This window comes from Falco naumanni, chromosome 20 (assembly GCF_017639655.2).
Source record: "Falco naumanni isolate bFalNau1 chromosome 20, bFalNau1.pat, whole genome shotgun sequence".
In the NCBI taxonomy this organism is placed as follows: domain Eukaryota; kingdom Metazoa; phylum Chordata; class Aves; order Falconiformes; family Falconidae; genus Falco; species Falco naumanni.
In genome coordinates, this window is record NC_054073.1 from 3198396 (window position 1) to 3217433 (window position 19038).

At 48.6% G+C, this 19038-nt stretch overlaps 2 protein-coding genes across 8 annotated transcripts in view; one reads left to right on the top strand and one right to left on the bottom strand.

Annotated features, from left to right (window-relative positions):
* Nucleotides 1–1072, bottom strand: part of LOC121099457 (GON-4-like protein) — a 32072-nt gene extending 31000 nt beyond the window's left edge. For 2 of the 5 annotated variants that reach the window (XM_040618395.1, XM_040618393.1), the window contains exon 1: nt 7–885. In XM_040618395.1, coding sequence (XP_040474329.1) covers nt 7–364 — 358 coding nt within the window. In that variant the 5' untranslated portion in view covers nt 365–885. Of the gene's footprint in view, nt 1–6 lie in introns of all 5 variants that reach the window. The other 3 variants (XM_040618394.1, XM_040618399.1, XM_040618396.1) reach the window with 3 other exon arrangements.
* On the top strand, nt 1025–12852 carry SYT11 (synaptotagmin 11). 3 transcript variants are annotated; one of them, XM_040618707.1, is made up of 4 exons: nt 1025–1133; nt 4548–5371; nt 8097–8220; nt 9783–12852. In XM_040618707.1, the coding sequence occupies exons 1-4, from the start codon at nt 1100–1102 to the stop codon at nt 10091–10093; spliced, it is 1293 nt and encodes a 430-aa protein (XP_040474641.1). In that variant the 5' UTR covers nt 1025–1099; the 3' UTR covers nt 10094–12852. The 3 variants fall into 3 exon arrangements, with proteins under 3 accessions (XP_040474641.1, XP_040474638.1, XP_040474640.1); XM_040618704.1 differs by having other exon boundaries at nt 8097–8217; nt 9780–12852; XM_040618706.1 differs by having other exon boundaries at nt 8097–8217.
* The last annotated feature ends 6186 nt before the right edge of the window (nt 12853–19038 follow it).

Sequence of the window (19038 nt, forward strand, 5' to 3'; positions counted from 1 at the left end):
CGTTACCTTCCGCCGCCGCCGAGGGGCCCTCGGGGAGCGGCGGGGCCGCGGAGGCCTCCTTCGCGCCCGGCGCCTCCGGAGCGGGGCCCGGGGCCGGCCTGCCCGGGAGCCTCTTCCCGGCCTTCGGCGCCGCTTCCCCGGGCCCCCTCCACACGGCCGCGCCGCAGGCGGGCTGCCCGCCGGCCCGGCCCGCCACCGCTCTGGCGGAGGAGGCGCCGCCATCGGCAGCCCCCGCCGAGGAGGAGGCGCCGGCGCCGGGCAGCTCCCCGTCCTCCCCGGCGCCGCCGCGCTCCCGCGGGCTCTGCGGCCCCGCCACGGCCGCTCTCCTCTTCTTGCAGGGCAGCATCTTCAGCGAGAGCGACATCCCGGCGCCCACCTGGAAGAGAGGAAAGCGGCTGGCAGCGGCACTCCGCCGCCCGGGCCGCGCCGTCCTGTCCCGTCCCGCTCGCTCCGGAGGAAGCGGAAGCGCCGACCCCCCCGCGCAGGCGCCGCGCCGCCATGTTACCCGGCCGCGGGGCAGCCGCCGCCATGTTGGCGGCGCACGGGCCGCCGGCCCCGCCGTGACGACGCGGGGCGGCGGGAGCGGCGAGCGCAGCCGCGGCCATCTTGGCTGGGCGACCTGCCCGCTGCCTAGCTCCGGGTCTCCCCCGCCCCCGGCCGCCGCCGCCGCCCCGGGGGGTGATCCCGTGAGGGAGAGAGGGAGGAAGGGCCTGCCCAGTGCTGCCTCCCGCGCCCCCCGCCTCCGCCCGTCGGCCCCGCTGCCGTGTCCCCACGGCGGAGGAGCGGGGTCACCGGCCCCGCCAGCCCACGCACACGCCCCCGCCGCGCCGCTGCCGCCCGGCCGCTGCCCCGGGAGGCGCCGCCGGAGCCCCGACACTTGCCGAGTCACCGCCGGGCGGCCGCGGGGCGGGGCCGACCACCGGCTGGCGCGGGAGGGGCGGGCCGGGCCGCCGGGCGGGGCCGGGCGGGGCCTGCGCCGCGTCGGGACCAGTCGGCAGCGCCTGCATCCCGGGCGGCGAGCATCCTCCGGGCGGGGGCCGGCAGCGCGGCGCCTCCGCACCGGGCTGCGCATCCCCGCGGCCCCGGCCTCGGCGGGGCCATGGCGGAGATCACCAGTGTCCACCCCGGCTTCGGTGAGTGGGGCCGGGCCGCGCGGAGGGGCCCCGTCCGCCGCCCCGGCAGCGCCCAGGCGAGGCCCTGCGCCTCCGGCCCCGGGCCCCGCTCGCCGCGCGATGAGCCCCCCCCGCCCCCCCCCGCTCCCTGGTGGTGCCGGCTCCCGCGGGCCGCTCGCCCCCCGCCCCCCCTCCCCCGCGGCAGCCGCTCCCCCCCGCCCGCCGGCGGCGCCTGGGGCGGTGCCAGCGCTCGACCCCGGGGCCGCGGCGGAGGGTCGGGCCCGCGGCCGGCCCGACGGGGAGCAGGTGCGCGGCGGCCCCCGCCGCATGACGTGATGGCGGTGCCGGGCCGCGCCGCGCCCCGGCCTTTGTTCGCGCCTCCCCGGGGGGCCGGGGCGGCTGCGGCACCGGCACCGGCGGCCCGGCGAGGCGGGGCCTGCCCGGGCGAGGGGCTTCGCGGGGCGGGGGCCGTGGCGGGCCGAGCCGAGGGCGCTGCGGGCCGGGCCCGGGGCAGCAGCCACAGCCCTGCTACATCATCGGGGCTGCGCGGGCCGGCGTGGCCGCGGGCCAGGCGGTGGCGGGGGCCCGGCGGTGGCGCGGCTCCCGGGCCGGCCGCGGACGGACCCTCCCGAGCGGTGGCGGCTCGGTTTTAAGATGCTTTTTCCCGGTAGTGCGGTGGGTGCCCGTGTCGGTTGGGTTTCTCCAGGCCCGAAGATTACAGGTGCTGCCCCTGCCCGGCCTTCGGCAGCAGCCGGCCTTCCCCTCGCTGCACCTTGCCTTTAAATCCTGAAGTACTTAGTAATAATTCTCCATACTACATCCTTTATCCCCAGTACAACACATCTACTCACCTTTTACCATCTGTCTTCCCTGGGACCCGTGAGCCACGTGCTGTCATAATTTAACCGCTGGCCACCATATGGGTATGATCAGCAAAGGCCACTTTTAAAAGGAAACTTCCGATGAATTTTTTTTTGTCAATTGAAAAAGAATTCCATATCCCCAAAACCTGGATTTGTTTCAGCTAAGTCCTCGCATCACATCAGAACAAAGATGTCTTATACAAAGTTTGAACAAAAAAGCACGGTTCTGCTCTTTTGGGGAGGGGAGACAGGCTGCGGTGCCGTTCAGAATGGACGTTGTGCGTAGCAAAGTGCATTGAAAGTTGCAGGAGCTTGATTAAAATTGGGTTTAGGCAGCTGTACCTCAGGAGTTTGCGACTGTAACGAGTCATGGAGACAGGACTGATGAATATGAAACAATAAGGTGTAAGTAGGAGCCTTCAGCCAGGAAAAGAGGGGTGTCACAAGCAGCACAGAGTAGGGAATGATCGCTCCCTGTTTCTTCCGCCGGCAAGAACAGGCATCAGATGAAATGAGGTGGGGTGGGCTCAAAATAAAAGCCCTGGTTTTCTCGTGCCACGTAATTAAGCGGAGGAACTCTTTGCCACAGAATGCGATGGGAGCCAAATCTAAGAGTTAAGATAATTCAGTGGAAGAAGGATCACAAAGACTTGCTCAAGTGCTTTCTAGTGTGACTGCTGGTTGCTTCTTCTGAAGTTGTCCCATCAGATCTGCAGGAAACGAAGGTAGAAGAGCTGGTTCTAAGAAGACACAATAGAAACAAAACACACACACACACACAAAAGAGATCAGAATAAGAACAGAATTTTGGCATTTGTCCTTTTTTGCGTATCCACTGAAGTTGTTAATATCTGTATATGGCTGAGTTGTATTCAAATTCAAAAGACCACTCGCCTCCTTTCAAAGAGGGAACATTAAATAACAAAATTAAGGTGGTTTTTTTTTGGGGGGGGGTGTTTTGGTAATATTCCAAATTCTTCTTGCTTTCATTAGTTGAGTCCAAAGCTATACTCGCAGTGGGGTCTGAGAGATTTATCTGTGACATTGGTCACCATTGCGAAAGACTTCCCGTTCCAGGCAGGGAAGGCTTCTCTCTAACCCAAAGCGACTTTGCCATTTTTGCAAAAAGGAGACATATTTGCTGGAAAATCAGAGTTTTCCCTAACCCTATCAGATATTTAGATTATAGCCCGGCAGTCTCGTCTTCTCGCCTGTTAACCTCAATAAAATAGTAATGTGGAAAGAACAGAGAAAATATAAAATCGAGGTGCTCTTTGTAGCCTCAAGTATGAGGTTGGAAGATTGTTTTGTGCTGTTTGTGGTACAGAATGAAGACAGGAAGATCAGACGAGCTTACCTTTTTTACTAGCTGTTCCATTTAGCTGTTGCCGTGAGTGTCATGATGATTTTTGGTTTTCCTTTTTACTGCGGAAGCAGTTTGTACAATTTGCGCAGAAAGAGACATAGGGTCAGAGGGCTTTTTTGTTTGCTTGCTTCTCCACATCCACCCACCCCCCTCAAAAAAAAAATTGCTTTAATAAGCAGTAGCACAGTAACAAGTTGCAAGAAGAGCCTGGCTCTACCTTCCCTATGACCTCCCACCAAGAAACTGAAGACAGCAAAAAGATCCCTCGCTTTTCCTTCCCTTTTAAGACTGAACAAACCCCGTTCTTTCGGTTTCTCCTCATCTTCCATCTGCTTTCCGTTCTCCATCCACTCAAACTTTTTCATCGTCTTGGTGGCCCTTGACTGGAGTTGCTGGAGGATGCCAGTATAATGTACTGGGGAGCTCACCAGTACTGGCTTCGTTCTGTATCTTGGTGATACTTCTCATGAAGTCAGCCGTTACAAATAGAAAATAAATAGCATAGTTGCTAAAAATTAACATAGTGCATTTTTATTCTGGCTTGTCATCACTGAAGAACCATAGCTGACACAAGCTCTAGAAAATATCAGATAATCCCTAAATCCAAATACAGGATTTTCTGTCCGTTGTTTCTGGACATTGGATTTCCACATGAAATTTTGTGCATCCCATTGGCCCAGGATCTGCCACGAGGGGCTAGGACAAACCAGTCACACGTTTCAGGCCAAAGGGATTTTTAAAAAAGTGTTAATAAAGAATAACTCCAGATCCAGTGTTATGGCCATATTTATTGCTCCCTTCTTGTTGTTAAAATAGAATTGTGTAATGTTTCTGAACAGGGCGTTAAAAAAACCAAAAATAATGCTTCCTGCAAATCAAGAAACCATATTCCTGTGGAGCTGTGGAGATGCTGGTAATGCGGGAGCTTGATTTGGCAAGATCAGGCAATCAATCATTTGAAATTCTTAGCACACGAAACACAGGTCAAGCATGCCTTAGGAGTGTAAAAGTGGTTCCCACATGGGAAAATATAAATTTAAGGATGTAATTTTTTTTTATTCTGGGGAAGCTTTGATACCAAGATGGTTGAATTAAAAACAGCGTGGTGGTATGGTATCGATCTCTGTCCAGATGTGCTTGGCCCTCTAGGGGCATGGCCACTGTGAAGGTACGAGCTCGGTCCTGACTGCCTTGTCTTCTCCGCAGATGTCTCGCCAGTTGTGGCAGGCCTCATTGGTGCTACTGTCCTGGTGGTTTCTGTCTCCGTAACAGTTTTTGTGTGGACATGCTGTCACCAGCAAGCAGAAAAGAAGCACAAAACCCCACCGTATAAATTCATTCACATGTTGAAAGGCATCAGTATCTATCCGGAGACCTTGAGTAACAAGAAGAAAATTAACCGAATCCGGAGAGACAAGAATGGCACTCCTAAGGAGACTGGGAGGGGAAACCTCTTGGTGGATGCTGCTGAATCTGGTTTAATAGGCTCTGATAAGGCTCCCGATGGGCCAAACGCAGCCCCCCATGTCGACCAGCTCCCGATAAAAGTAGATTATGGAGATGAACTAAGTCCAGATCAAAGCCTCACTCCAGGAGGAAGTAAAACCTCCTCCCCATCTTCTCCAGGGGATGACGTCATGTTGGGCGAACTGACTTTCTTAGTGGACTACAACTTCCCTAAAAAAGCGCTGGTAGTTACCATTCAGGAGGCTCACGGGCTGCCAGTGATGGATGAGCATACTCAGAGCTCTGACCCTTACATCAAGATGACAATTCTTCCAGATAAAAGGCATCGAGTGAAGACTCGCGTACTTCGCAAGACACTGGACCCAGTCTTTGATGAGACCTTCACCTTCTATGGGATCCCGTACAGCCAGCTCCAGGATTTGGTGCTTCATTTCCTCGTGCTGAGCTTTGATCGCTTTTCTCGAGATGATGTTATTGGAGAAGTCATGGTGCCCCTTGCAGGGGTGGATCCGAGCACTGGAAAGGTTCAGCTGACCAGGGAGATCCTCAAAAGGAACATACAAGTAAGTCGCTTTGTATAGTGTGACACAAGACTCCTTGCATTGTATTTGATTCCGGTTCTTTTCATCCAGGAGCCTCCATGGTTTAATAAGCAGAAATCCTGGAAATCCTTAGCTGTGAAACACATTTTCCCACAGATTCGTGTTGCTAGTAGCGCGATGGCTGTGCTCTTTTAGCTAGGCAGTTCTGTGCTTGTGGTTCTGGTGATTTGATAAGGCATGGTCACTATTTAGGCCTAGAAACGACGACTGTTATGGTCTGACCATGTTAAACACCTACACTTGTAATTATCTACATCTGAATTGTTACTGTAAGCTGTAAGTAAGTGGGAATACACCAGCGGAGTCTGACATGATTCCTCTTGTCCTGGAGCAGATGCCTAAATCAGCTCAGATGAACCCACCTTGGATGACTATTTTTTTCTCGCTCAAGAAGACAATGTGTCTAAGATGGCTTTGCCAAATGTAGAGATCTAAAATTTAGGTGAAGTGAATCCCACTCTTAGTGTCTGGTGCTGTAAACTAGAAAGCTGAGCCATCCGTGTAAGATACTGAGGTTACGTTGGGGAAGGTGGCTGCTGTCCTCCAAAAACACATTGTCTTCTGGTAGGAGGGTGAGGTGGTACTTCAGATTTTTTATTTTCTTCCTTAGTTTATTTCTGCTACCCATCGTCCAGGTTCAACAGAAAAGGGCGCTTGGGCTCACTTGTTGCCTTAACGTATTGGAAGTTGTTGCTGAGCTCTGTAAAATACTTCATTATGTCCCAGAGTGGCAGTATTTTAATTGAAAAGTTTTTTCAACTATATGGGGCACTTTGGTTTTTTTTTGTTTTGAAGTTCTTTAAAGGAGACTGTGTGTCAGTGACCTAAAACAAAGCAAAAGAATCCCAACAAAACAAGAATCCTGGTAATTACTTTGCTTTTCTTAGGTTCTTGGGATGCTTTACATTATAATTAATCAAGTGGCTGGTTTAGGTTCTTTAAATATTCTTTTCAGTGCATTGACTGTATCTCTTAGAAGTCATAGACTAAAAATAGAGGCAAAAAGTCACACTAAATAAAAATAGTTTTAATCAAGGATTCAAATTATGTAACATTTATTAGTAATCAGAAATAGATTTACCTTGGTGTCAGGTGTGCATTCTTGAAAACCTGCATAGCTCCACAATGCCAAAGCAGCCGTTACGGAGCAAAGTTTTCAATGTCAGGAAATTTCAAAACCTGGAATACAAAGTTGCATTTAAAACCCAGTAGATTATTACACAGATCCAAGCCAGCAGAGGCGTACCTCCCATCCTCATGAATATTCCCAATAATTTCTAACAGCCGGTCTGAGAATGCAGATTACTTGGAAGTAACGGCATTAAATTCCTTTGGATCAAAAGAACCCCCAGACTCTTTACAACGTACGAACACCCCCACCCCGGCCTCCCAATACTCTTTCTGGCTGCCGTATTCAGGTTGATTTCTAGCCAGGGAGCCAAAGTTCTGAATGTTTCCCTTCTGGGGCCAGGAACTTGCTCATATATTTGCTCTCCTCCCAAAATTTTGCATGAGCAGAATTACCCTTCTTTCCTTGTATTTGGAAAACTTGTCTGAAACACACAGGAACCACTCCGATAAGAAGAAACCACCAAAACCACGATGAACATTTTCCGTTTTAAAGTTCACAGGCAGAATTTTTTCCCAACTGAGTAACAGCAGTTGAAGGAACACCTTCATCTCTTGGGTGATTGCCAGAGCGTTTAGTGTGACATTCACCAGTTTGAAGTGAGAAAAATTCCTCTTCTTGGGGACACCCCCTCGAGCCTTTGCTCTGCAGGGTTAGCAGTACCAGACACCGCTGGGGGCAGGAATTCCTTTTCTTGGGGACACCCCCTTGAGCCTTTGCTCTGCAGGGTTAGCAGTACCAGACACCGCTGGGGGCAGGAGGAGGGCCAGGTACTGAAGTCAAGATCTTCAGCAGGCAGCTGCTGGCGTGGTGGCAGGGATGTGCAGCGATGGCAGCAGTGCCTTTGGCGCGTTGCTGACACCCCGTGATTTCATGCCCATCGCTAGTACCGTTTGCCTTGGTAGCAAATAAACTTAATCTGAATTAGTGCCATCTCAGTGAAAGCTAACGAGTGCCATCTGGCAACCAGAACTAATTATCTTAGTATTACGTTACTCTTGGAGAGGATATACAGCAAGTTTAACTGAGTAAAGCTGGTTTTATCTTCGTATACCTTCATCCTGTACCTTTGCAGGCTACGATGGGGAAGCTGTCAAAGCATACCTAGGGAACGTGAGGTGCTTGGCCATTGAAGCTCCACCAAAAGTCAATGAAACTTCAGCTCCTAAACCCCACAGACGCCTCTAGCAGCAGACCTCAAAAGGCAGCCACAGCTGCTGTGCTCTGGGAAGGTGCCCACCGGGTTTGCCCTCATGGAAACACAGAATTCCAGGGGAGAGGCTGTAGTGATGCTTGCTGCGCTCAGCAGGTGTGGGGTGAACAGTGCAGCATGATTGACCTGATGCCACTTGCTCCTTCTCCCAGGGGCTCCACCTGCCCGAGGCACTTCAATGGCCTGCGGCTCATTTTCCAACTTTTTAGGCATTTATTAGCACAGGGAAAGGAAATCCTGGTGACCTCCACCAACATTTGCCCCTATTTATATGACTGTCTTGTCCTAAAAAGTTCTTTCTGTTTTGTTTTTTTTTGTTTGTTTGTTTGTTTGTTTTTTCACAGAAATGCATTAGCAGAGGGGAGCTGCAAGTCTCCTTGTCTTACCAGCCGGTGGCACAGAGAATGACCGTGGTGGTGCTGAAAGCCAGACATTTGCCAAAGATGGATATCACTGGCCTCTCAGGTAGAAGCTATTTTCTCCAGCTCTAAATGCATGGGGGGGAGGGGATCTCCAATTTCCTTTTCAGATCTTTTCACCCGTCTTATCTGAAGGATTTCTTTGCGCATTTTTCCTCAAACTCTTTCTAAGGGCGCTGGGTCGCTGCGCGTGATCCATCCCTCGCCAGCAGATGGTTGTACAAACAAGACCACGTCCTTCCTGCTGTGAGACCAACAGTTGCATCTTTCTGGCATCGCCGGGGTTGTGGATGAAGACAGTGTTTTCCATATTTAGCAGAATCTCCGTGTTGCTTTTGGCCAGAGCGCGCAGGCTCCGTGTCTCCACGCTGCTGTCACTCCTCGCTGCCCTTAGCAGCGTTTTTGCCGCGGCACAACTGCCGCTCGCTGCATCTACCGCAAACCCTGCCCCTGGAAGAGGAGAGTGAAAGAGAGCAAGCGTAAGAAAGAGGAGTGATAGACTCAGAATAGAGAGGGGGCAAATTCATACAACATTAGAAAAAATGCTTCTTTTTTTTTTCTTTTTTGTTGTTTTTGCTGGTTTTGTTGTTCCTCTGTTTGGGGAGAAGAGCAGCTGTTCTGGTTTTCCTATTTTGCAGTTGCGGATTCTCAGACTCCTGAATCCCCTTAGCAAAGTTTCCTTCAGGATGATGGGAAAATGGTTAGAATCAACTCGAGAGTCAATAACAGACTGACTGATAACAAATTTAGTCCTGTTTTTGTGGCTTTCTTCTGTACGCCTCAGAAAGAATGCGGACTAGGCTTAATTCTCTATTGTAGGCCTTAAATTTTTTTTTAAAAAAAAGCTTTCTATGTGTGGTCTCCCACTACAGAATACATTTTTTGGTAAGTGTTCTTCTCCCTGCTGAATCTTGTAAGGTTAACATCACTTCTTTATGTGATCTTTACATTATGCATAAGCTCATCATTTCAGTTGGATAAAAAAAAGTGAAAATTAACTAATGTCAGCTGGGCAAAAACTTGGGTTACATGAAAAAAACCCTTGTGTGCATGGTATCTTAATTTAAATCCTAAACAAGTATCCGCATAAAGAGCGAGCTGACTGATAAAGTGAGGCTGATGGAGACGTGAAGGCTTTATTTTAAACTTTCTTCTTTTTCAGTACCTTCCACTAGAAATGTTTTCCATCTGCAAGTTATTAAAACTGTTCTGACACTTTGTTGGGCCATTTTCTGAAACAGGGTAAAAATATTTCTTGTTATAGATGACAGCAGAGAGCGAAAGTTTTGGCTAGTCAGGCACTAACCTCATCAAAAAGCTGCCCATTTGGTATTTCTGGGAGTAATTACTGCCATTTCACGCGCAACTTACTTCCCCCCCCCAATCCCCATGCAATGTCCGTGAAGAACTTGGGCTGCTAACATCAGCTGGTTGCTTTGCAGTGAGAAAATACGCCAACAACACCCCCCTCCTGGGGCAGCTGGAGTGAGTAGCCAACATTCACACCGTTTACTTGAGCTCGCTCAAGTTCAGCGAGCTAAAACCTACCCGTTACTTGCAGGAGCATTGCTGGGCTGTGTTATTAGTTTATTTCTCTCTCTCCTCCAGCAGATCCGTACGTTAAGGTGAATGTTTATTACGGAAGAAAGCGCATAGCAAAAAAGAAGACTCACGTGAAGAAGTGCACTTTGAATCCTGTCTTCAACGAATCCTTCATTTATGATATCCCCATTGATCTCCTTCCTGACATCAGCATTGAATTCCTAGTTATCGATTTTGACCGTACCACAAAGAACGAAGTGGTGGGACGGCTGATTTTGGGAGCACACAGCATCACTGCAGCTGGTGTGGAACACTGGCGAGAGGTGTGTGAGAATCCTAGAAAGCCAGTGGCCAAATGGCACAGCCTGAGCGAATACTAGCAGAGGTGGCGGCAGCGACAGCCGACTTGTAGAACAGACTTAAACCTTGTTTTAGCTGTAGAACTAAACTTTCGTAAGAAGCAGCAGCTGATTGGTTCTCTAGTGATGTGATTTTGCAGGGCACTAAAATTCTAAAGAGCATTAAATGAAAAAAAAAAAAAGATACCACGAATATATATAACAGTGTAATCACGCTATTGCATGCCTAATACAAACTGAAATTAGTATAACTACCAATATCAAGTTGCAGATTTTAATACAATTATCTGTCACTATGGAAGTTGTGTTTGTGCCGAACTGTCTTTGCTGGTATTCACCAAGATTGGCCTGTCTTTATTAGGCTTCTCCCAAAGTTTCTGAATTCTGCTGTTTAACCTCTAGTTTCTTGTTAGTTTGCCTGCCCATTGGTTCTTGCAGTTCTGTTCTTTGCTGGTTTGGGAGTACCAACCGCATTTCCGTATAAAGGTGGTTTAGAATTCTGCACTAGCGAAAAAGGAAAATACAGGGAAAATGGCACTTTCCTTCAGAAAAGAAATAGTTCTGTTGTCAGGTACCGAATTACTTGCCGTTGCAATGTGCTTGTGGAGGAGCTGTAAGGTCACAACATCAAAGATTTGCATCTAAAACTCAAACACCAACAGACTGATCGCGTTGCTTTTGCCAACATGGAAGTTAGCACAGGCATGATCTCAGAGACTATCAGAACTGGGGAAACTCTGCTCCATTTCATTTTATTTAACCCTGTCTGTGCATGAAGGGCTGAAGAAAAAAACCAAAACCTGATATGTCATTGATTGGTTAAGGAAGCTCTTGCTGATTCTTTTAAACATCGAATGTGAAATTCTACATGATTGATAAGTTCTGTTATTGCGGTGTAACATACCTGAGACAGGAAAGAATCTTGGGGGAAGGGGTTTTAAGTAGAAAAATTACAAAGCCTCCCTTCATTCCTGCTTGAGTCAATTTGTGTTGCATATGATCTTGTAGTTACCCAGAGCCAGCTCTTAAGAAAAGGAATAAACACAGGGGAAAGCCTGTCACAAGAAAATGTGTCGGGCTCTTCAAGAAGTTAATTTTCAGAGTTTCAAGGCAGCTCGAGTTCATTCTTAAATTGTGAATGACTTCTGAGACTTGGGCTATGCTTACCGTCACCTCTGAAGTGTAAAACCGTTACATGGCGAGTGTGACCTGTAGCACTTCAGGCTATTAACCCTGACGAGTCAGAAGTTTTGAACAGAAGTTCATAGAATCAAGTTCCATGATCACAAGTTTGGAAGTCGCTGCGTTAGATGTGATGGTAACGCCCTCACCTGTCAGCTGGCTTTGTACAAGACACCAGCATCCTGGCAAGTAACGCGATTTGGCTTCTTATCACAGTCAAGCCAGGAAAGATACAAGGATGATAATTGGCAGAACATAATCAATTGTAAACATTGTTGGTAAACTGAAAGAAATAGTTACAACCAGCTGTAGAAATTAAAATTATTTCTGAACTCTCCAATGGAAATACAAAGCAGAAGTGACCTTGCAAAGAGGCACGTAGGAGACCGCAAATTTTCAGTAAACATTTTGTTGATTCCAGGCAGCCAGTCTGTTCTGTGCCCTGTGGAATGTAAATAATGTATTATAATTAAAAAAAAAATCAAGATCACTTAATTACTTACAGGACTTGACTACTGAATTTTAAAGCCCTGTTGGAAAAATGATCCTTTCCACCTTCATACTAATGAAAGTAGAGTAATTGAGCAAGGCTCCTCTCCAGCCACCGTGTAAAGCCACAGCTGCTGGGAAGGCTCTTCGTGCAAACAGTCAGCACTTTGTTAGTTGGCAATACTTTGGCGTCTCTTCCTACGAAATTATTTTTGGAAAGTTGAATTTTCTCACCCATAGCTAGTTACTCATTGAAACTTCCTTCCAGGCAGAGTGTCCCTTTAGCAACAGAAGTCACACTGAAGCTGAAGCTCTCTATTTCTCGGCCTTGCATGGCAGGCAGAAGCATGGACTGTGTTCGTGCTTTATCGATCCTGATTACGAGGATTTCTGCCTGAGGTTATTAGTAGATTTTATCTTTGTCTTAAATGCTTTCTAGCTCATGCTGTATTGGTGGCTCACAGCCACAAACCAGAGAACGAGTTCTCCCTTGGAAATTGGTGTAGATCTATTTCAACCCTAGTTTTTGCACTAAGCAGTTGTGTTGCTGAAGTTTAGCAACTGTCACGACTTTTCCTCAGAACATGCTTTCCAGCACCGCTCCAAACATCTGGATAGGACATACTAACAACAACAAAATTCCCTTTTTTCCCTCCGGTGTGAAAAGCATGCTTAAGCCTAGATGATCTCCTTAAGATTCCTTTAGTTGAAAAGGAAAGATGAACTTCTTGTCAAGGAAACATGCTCAGGGTAAATAGACTTAGGCTATCGGGCAGATAGGAGTAGCTCCAACACTCTTCTGGAATAATAGGAAACTGAAGATGTGCAGATATATATTTTTTAAAACGTAAAATAGACAGTAAGTGACAGCGGACTCACTGTAAAATCTCCCAGGTGTGGTTATTCTTTACCTTGTGTCTTCTATTGTAAAACTAACTTGGACAGTTACAACTTTGTGTGAAAAAAAGAAAAAAAAAAAAGCAAAAAACCTAACTCAACATGTGTGAAACTGCATAATGCTATAAGCTAATCTACATTATGTAATGCTATCTTGTATGTTGAATTTGTTAACGCACATTGAGCGTGCAAATAAAAATGAAATCACTTTAGCTGCTGACCGTGTGCCGTGTCTGACCGTGGGCAACACATCCATGACCACACCGCACACTTTAAGAATGTGTTTCTAAAAGCATTTATTTCTGCTGTGGCAATCCAAGGGAAAAGCACGCACAAAACGTGCCTCGGAGACACAGAGGAAGGTGACAGAATCCTGGCCAGTTATGTAGAACATCATCACTTAAGCGCTAGCACATACAGACACTTGGTACGCAGCGTTATAATTTGGCACGAATGGATATTCGTTGGCTAAGCTGAATCGAAGCGAAAAAATAGGCTCAGGTGGGCAGGAAAAAGAGGCCGTTTGACTCAAAAGTTCTGTGATTTAGAAGCGTTCCTGGATTCCTGGTCAGAACTGAATTATCCAGGAACACTTTTGTCCATCTCGCCCCCTGCGAGATGCAACAGTCTCCCTTAGTGCAGCGATCTGGCTTCTGTGACTTGTTTTCCTGCAGCCCCACGTCAGCCCCACACAGAACAATATTGCTGGGCACAAAGCCACGTCTTTAGAGAACGCCAAATAGCGGAGAGCAGCGAGCCGCGTTTCCCCAGCAACACAGACTCCAGCGAGCGCTTCAGCGCCGCGCTTCACGCTTTTCTGGTGGCTTCCCACGTAGCAAAGGGCCCATCTCCAGAGGTGCCTTAGGTGTCCCCCTACTTAGAATGAGCTTCAGGTCTCAGCTTCAAGGAGCCAGACAGTTTCAGCCCCAGCTTTACAGAAACATCGCCCGAGGTCCCGTAACCAGGAATGTGGCTGGTGCTGCGGCTCTCCGCAGGCGGGAGCTTCCCAGCCTTCCACGCCACGTGGGAAGTGCGCTCGGGAGTCCCTCCCGTGCCTTCTCCAGCAGAAACGCACCACAGTTAACAGGAGCAGCCGGCTCTCTCCGACTGTACCCCGGGACAAAGATGAAAACAACCTGCAACAGGTGCCGCTCCCATCACCGGTGACGTGCTTGGTACCACTGAGGAAGGAGCGGCAGAAGAGCCGGAGAAGTTCCATGAGCTGGACGTGGCCCCTGCCCTGGTGACCCGCTCCCACGTTGCTGGACGCAGCAGTTGGACTCGGCGCTGCACACACAGAAACACTGGCAGCCACCGAGGTTGAGCAGGTAGCGACCCACACGACGTGCACACGCATCCGGACGCGATGCCCAATGACCCAAGACGCGGTGGTTTATTTCACACCATTCTCTGTGCTGCGATTGACCGCAGCGTTTAACCTCTGGCCGTTATTTCTCATGGTAATAACCAGGGTTATAAGAGCGGTTGGCTGGAACTGCTCAGCCAAAGCGCACAGGCGCTGGTTATTTTCTACTTATTGTGCAAAATGTGAGAGAAAAATCTCCCTTCATCCTTCCCTGCTTGGCTTCCGCATCTTGTGCTGCCTGCCTCTAACAAACGTCCTGTTTCAGGTTTTTACACCATTCAGCTGAAGCAGAAACAAAAGAATTTGCATAAGAAAAAGGAGGGGGAGAAAAAAAAAAGAAGGCAAACAGAATGGGTTTGACAAACCATGAAAAGCAAAATGGTTTTGTGGGGAGCCTGGAAGCTCGGCCCTGACTCCCTTCCCACCTTCCCGGGGCCGGCGTGCTGGTGCCACTGAAACCAGCAGGATTCTGCGCCGCTTCCAGCACAACCGGGTCTCTCCTCCTCCGGCAGCTTCTGCCTCACCTAATTCCCGGTAGGAGCCAGGCACGTTGCCACAGCAATGTGATTCACTCCTGATGGCAGATGCTGGGTCAGGGCTGTTCCAGTTCTACCAGTCCGTGATTCCTTCCAGCAGGCAGGGTTGGGAACAGCTTTGTCCCCCCCCCCCCCAAGCCCCAGATACTCAGGGCTGCAGCCGCCGTCAGGTCCCTCCGAGGGGCCTCAGGGTGCCCTTTCGCCCTCACCAAAACGCAGCAACTGGATCCTGAGTGTTCAACGAGCCGTTCCACCGCGTCAGCCAGGTCGCAGGGCCCCGAGGTTGCTGTCGTTAACTTGCATCTGCTCCGACAACTGTTTAAAGCCAAGCTGGTCCCTTTCAGAGCCTGCAGCACCGGAGGCCACTGCGCCCGCGCACCAGTGCCTGCCCCGGCACCGGCGTCTGAGCGCCCCGTTGCGCGTCTGTCCTGCGGAACAGAGACAGTTCTTGGGGAGATGCTTCCTCTGTTGGGCCAAACGGGAAACGGGACAGGAAAGGAAAAACATAAGTGAGTAAAACATAAGGAAGTGGCAGAAAAGGCAATGCCAAGGAAAAAAAAAAAAAACATACCAAAAAATAAAAACAACAAACAAAAACACCACCCCCCCCAAAACCAAAATGACCCTCCCCTTTACCTCTGCTGTATTGCACAACAGTTGGACCCTTCTTCCAAACGTGGATGGGCCCATACTGACAATTTTTAGACTCTACCTCAACACAGAACCTGTTCCATTATATACATCATTACATTAATTCACCCGGTCCTGAAATCAGGCATCTCAGAGGACTCAACAGCCGCTTAGGGACGTCCCATTATCACTGAAGAAGAGCAGCCACCTGCTGGAAAAAAAAAAAAATATTAGCAGTGCACCTAAAATCAATGAGAGTGGGGGGAGCATGATACCCTCCCCTGCCCCCGAAACTCCCCAGTGAAGCTGTGGGGAGGCTCGGGGACACTGTGCACGGCTGGTGTCCAGAGGGTGAGGGATGTTCGGAGTCACTGTGTACTCAGGACACGTGAATTTCAGCTGGGACAGGGGAAGGGCTGGACCCATCCACATCCAGAAAAGAATATAAAACACGGGCAAAATTATTTGGGGAACATTCAGATTACATCACCTTGACTTTTTAAAAATTAACACAAGCAGTGCAACCCACCGCAGGGAGCTCACCGCCTGCATTTTTGGTCCTGAGATGAATGTTAATACACAGACATCAACATGCAGATTCAGCTGACACTCAGAAAGGGAAAATGTAAAAAAAAGTGTCTGATTCCTTCCTGCTGGTGAATGTAATGAGACAAACAGTTCAGCAAAGCAAGATTTAGCAAATACGAAGTGCCTCACAGTATTACGCTGTTAAAAGAATTAATTACAACACTGAGATCTACGTACTAAAATCTTCTTATAATTAAAAGAACTACATATGTCACACCTTAGGATATATATTTAGGTCTCTGAAAGGAACACCAGGAGTGTAGGCAGGAGAAAAATCCATGTGTTGCCACGCATAGAATCATTACAGCACAAAGCCTAAGCTGATGCTCTCAAGTTAATTTTTTTCTTATAATAATATAGCAGTAACGGGTTTGGTAAAAAAAGTATAAAAGGATTGAATAGCAAAGGTGCCCTCACACAAAAGCTGCACAGCCCAGACACAAAAATCCAACAGCAAGCCTGTACAGAGCATCATCTGATCATGCTGGATGTTGTCAGATCGAACCCACGCTTTGGCCATCACCAACCTATAGGATGGGGCATTTTTAAAGCTGTTGTTACCGATACTCTGCAGAGAACATCTGTATTTCCAAATAACTCCCCTATCGTGCTCACACGATGACTCTAGAGGACTATTCCACCTTTTCTTACCCTGTCTTCCAAGTGCTGCACTGTATTATTTGTAATACAGAAGAGGAAAACAAAACACACACATACACACAGAAAAAAAACCACCAAAACCGAAAAGCAAACAAGATAAAAAGATTAAAGCAAATTCATCCAAGTGTTCTCTGAGATCTCACGGCAATATTGGTTTTAGTGGTTTGTGTGGATTAGCGAGACCATGCTCATGCAGACGCTTATCTTCAGGCCATGCCACAAGCTTTGTGCTTTTTCCTTTTCGTCCTTTCTGAGTCATCCTTGGGTAATGTTTCTCAGTACTGAGTTTTGGTAATGTTTTCAGAGGACTTTTTCCTGTATTTCTTGGATTTATTTCTTCATAGAGCACTCAAATTACACGCAGGATTTAAAGCTGATTATTAGTAAAGAAAGCATTTGTCAGAATTAACCTTTCCAGCCCACTCAGTGATGATTACTTCTTCCACTGCGGGCTATCGAGTGGCTTCGCTGTTAGAGCGCAAATTCAAGTCAGATGCTTTTTGTGCATCTTCTGTCGATTTAACGCACAGACTCACTGGAAGAAATTACTTCAGCCTATGCCAAGCGAAATGTGCCATTTTCGCTCATTTGCTGGGGCGAGGTGCTTGCTAGGATAGAGTTGGTTTGCCCCGGAGAACAAAGGACAGCTCAGGAGCATCCGCCTGGAGCTTGTAGGTTCACTCGCACCCAGATTTACACAGGTGTAAAACCGACCCCACACCAGCAGCTGCTGCCCATGACCCAGATACTTGACTTGATCATCTGGTTTCTACGTAGTATTTTGCTTCACTCCTCCAGTCTTGTGACACAAGTGTTGCTGCTTTAATTCAGCAGTAATTTTGGCATCGTTTGGGGTTGGGTGGTTGGTGGGGGGTTTTTTTTCACTTCTCAGTTACATGTAATTAACCTCCATGTATCTTAAATTTTACCAATTTTGCACTTTTGAGAATGACTTCTTGTCCTCTTGACAAGCGGCTGACCTCTATGAACAGCGATTCTGCATTCCCACGATACAATCACGCAAAGCAAACCTGTACCAGCACCGCATCAAGGATTTTCTTCGTACGCCCCAAGCGAACAGCAACATGTGCTCAACTTCACACCCACACCCACGCCGACAGCGTGAGACCCTCCATAGCTGAGATTCCTTCATTCCTGGTGATGGATACGCTGTTTGTGGGCAGATCTTGGCAATTACAACCTGAAACACCTTTGAGCCTGCCCTTAGGGAGGTGAAGCACTGCAGAGCTCGCTCTCCCCATACGTCTGACACCTCTGCAAACCCTCACGGACCCAGGCAACCAGGATGCAAAATGGACCCACTTTGCTCCATAAGGTCGTTTTTATTTCAAGGCTCCATTACAGTAAGCTTTTATGTAAGAACTCCACTCCTGTGACTTATTTAGGTGACAGATAAATGGCACTTCACAATCATGTTGGAGGAAGAATTTGAAGAATGTAGTGGTAGGAATGTTTTCATCCCACAGGTTTCTTCATGCCCTGTTAAGAAAGAGGTCACTGCTGGGACAACTGAAACAGCTTCCAAAATTCTACAGAGAAGCCTAAAATCTAAGCTCTTAGTCATCTGCTTCTTAATTAGAGGTCTTCCCCTAATTTGCCTCTAGATCTTATCACAGTACCTACATCCAAATTTTTAGTGTCAATGTTTGTGATTTGATTTGGTCTACGCTTTAAAGCCACGTAGCCAAAAAGGATGCAAGAACAGCCTTTTCTTTTGGTCTAAATTATGGTTCCTGTAGTTACAGAGAACACAACAGATACGGAGCAAAACTAGTGAAGAACCATCACTGAACACAAGCCAACACGCTGGCTTGGGATCAGCTGGCCCAATCTGTAGCCAATAACACGCACAACAGCGCGATCAGTGACAGCGCAGCGTTAGAAAAAAAGTGTTTCCGCTCTTTACTGGGAGTGTATCACAGGATGGGGCAGGTGGGGGGTGAAGCAGCTGGTGAACCGTATTTGCGTTGTTTGGATCTCACCTGCGACTCTCAAGCAAAGCTGTCCTGGAGGAAGAAGGAATGTCAACTCTGAAAAATGATGAAACCCGAAAGCAGCATGAGCAAGGCAACAGCGTCTGCAGCAGATGGGTTACTGGGAAGCCCCGAGAGAACACGCGCTAAGCCCGTGGTGTTCAGTATATTCTTGGTCTGCAAAACAGAGCGAGCTGTGATAGAGCACGGCTTTTGAGGTAGTCAAAGCTAGGCAAACCCGGAGTACTTCCTAGCAGGCTTAGAAAGGAGCTGCACCGTTAAATGACTGGCTGGAAACAGGGCAAAAAAAACAGCACGCAGGAAGAAAGTAACGCTACCAAAGCTATCGCTATTGTATTACTTACTACTACTCATAAAATACCCTGAAGTCATTTGATGTTGCTAAAAACATCGTGCAGGCCTAGCCTACCAAGTTTTCATTGATTTCTAATTTTTTAAAGCTTCTTGGATAAAGAGCAGCTTCTGAAGTGCGCTTTAAACTCACCTCTACCCGTCAGCCGGGTGGTGATGGCCAGAGGTGTTATTTCTGGTATGTGAGGTATAAAGGAAGGATAATCAAACCACACGCCACGTACGTGATTCATGGCTGTAACATGTAAGAGT

Bases quoted from the DNA above. Each gene is read 5' to 3' on its own strand.
- SYT11 (XM_040618707.1), top strand. From the start codon at position 1,100: ATGGCGGAGATCACCAGTGTCCACCCCGGCTTCG. The intron at 1,134-4,547 runs GTGAGTGGGGCC...TCTTCTCCGCAG, and splicing joins CAGTGTCCACCCCGGCTTCG to ATGTCTCGCCAGTTGTGGCA. The intron at 8,221-9,782 runs GAAGCTATTTTC...CTCCTCCAGCAG, and splicing joins TATCACTGGCCTCTCAGGTA to ATCCGTACGTTAAGGTGAAT.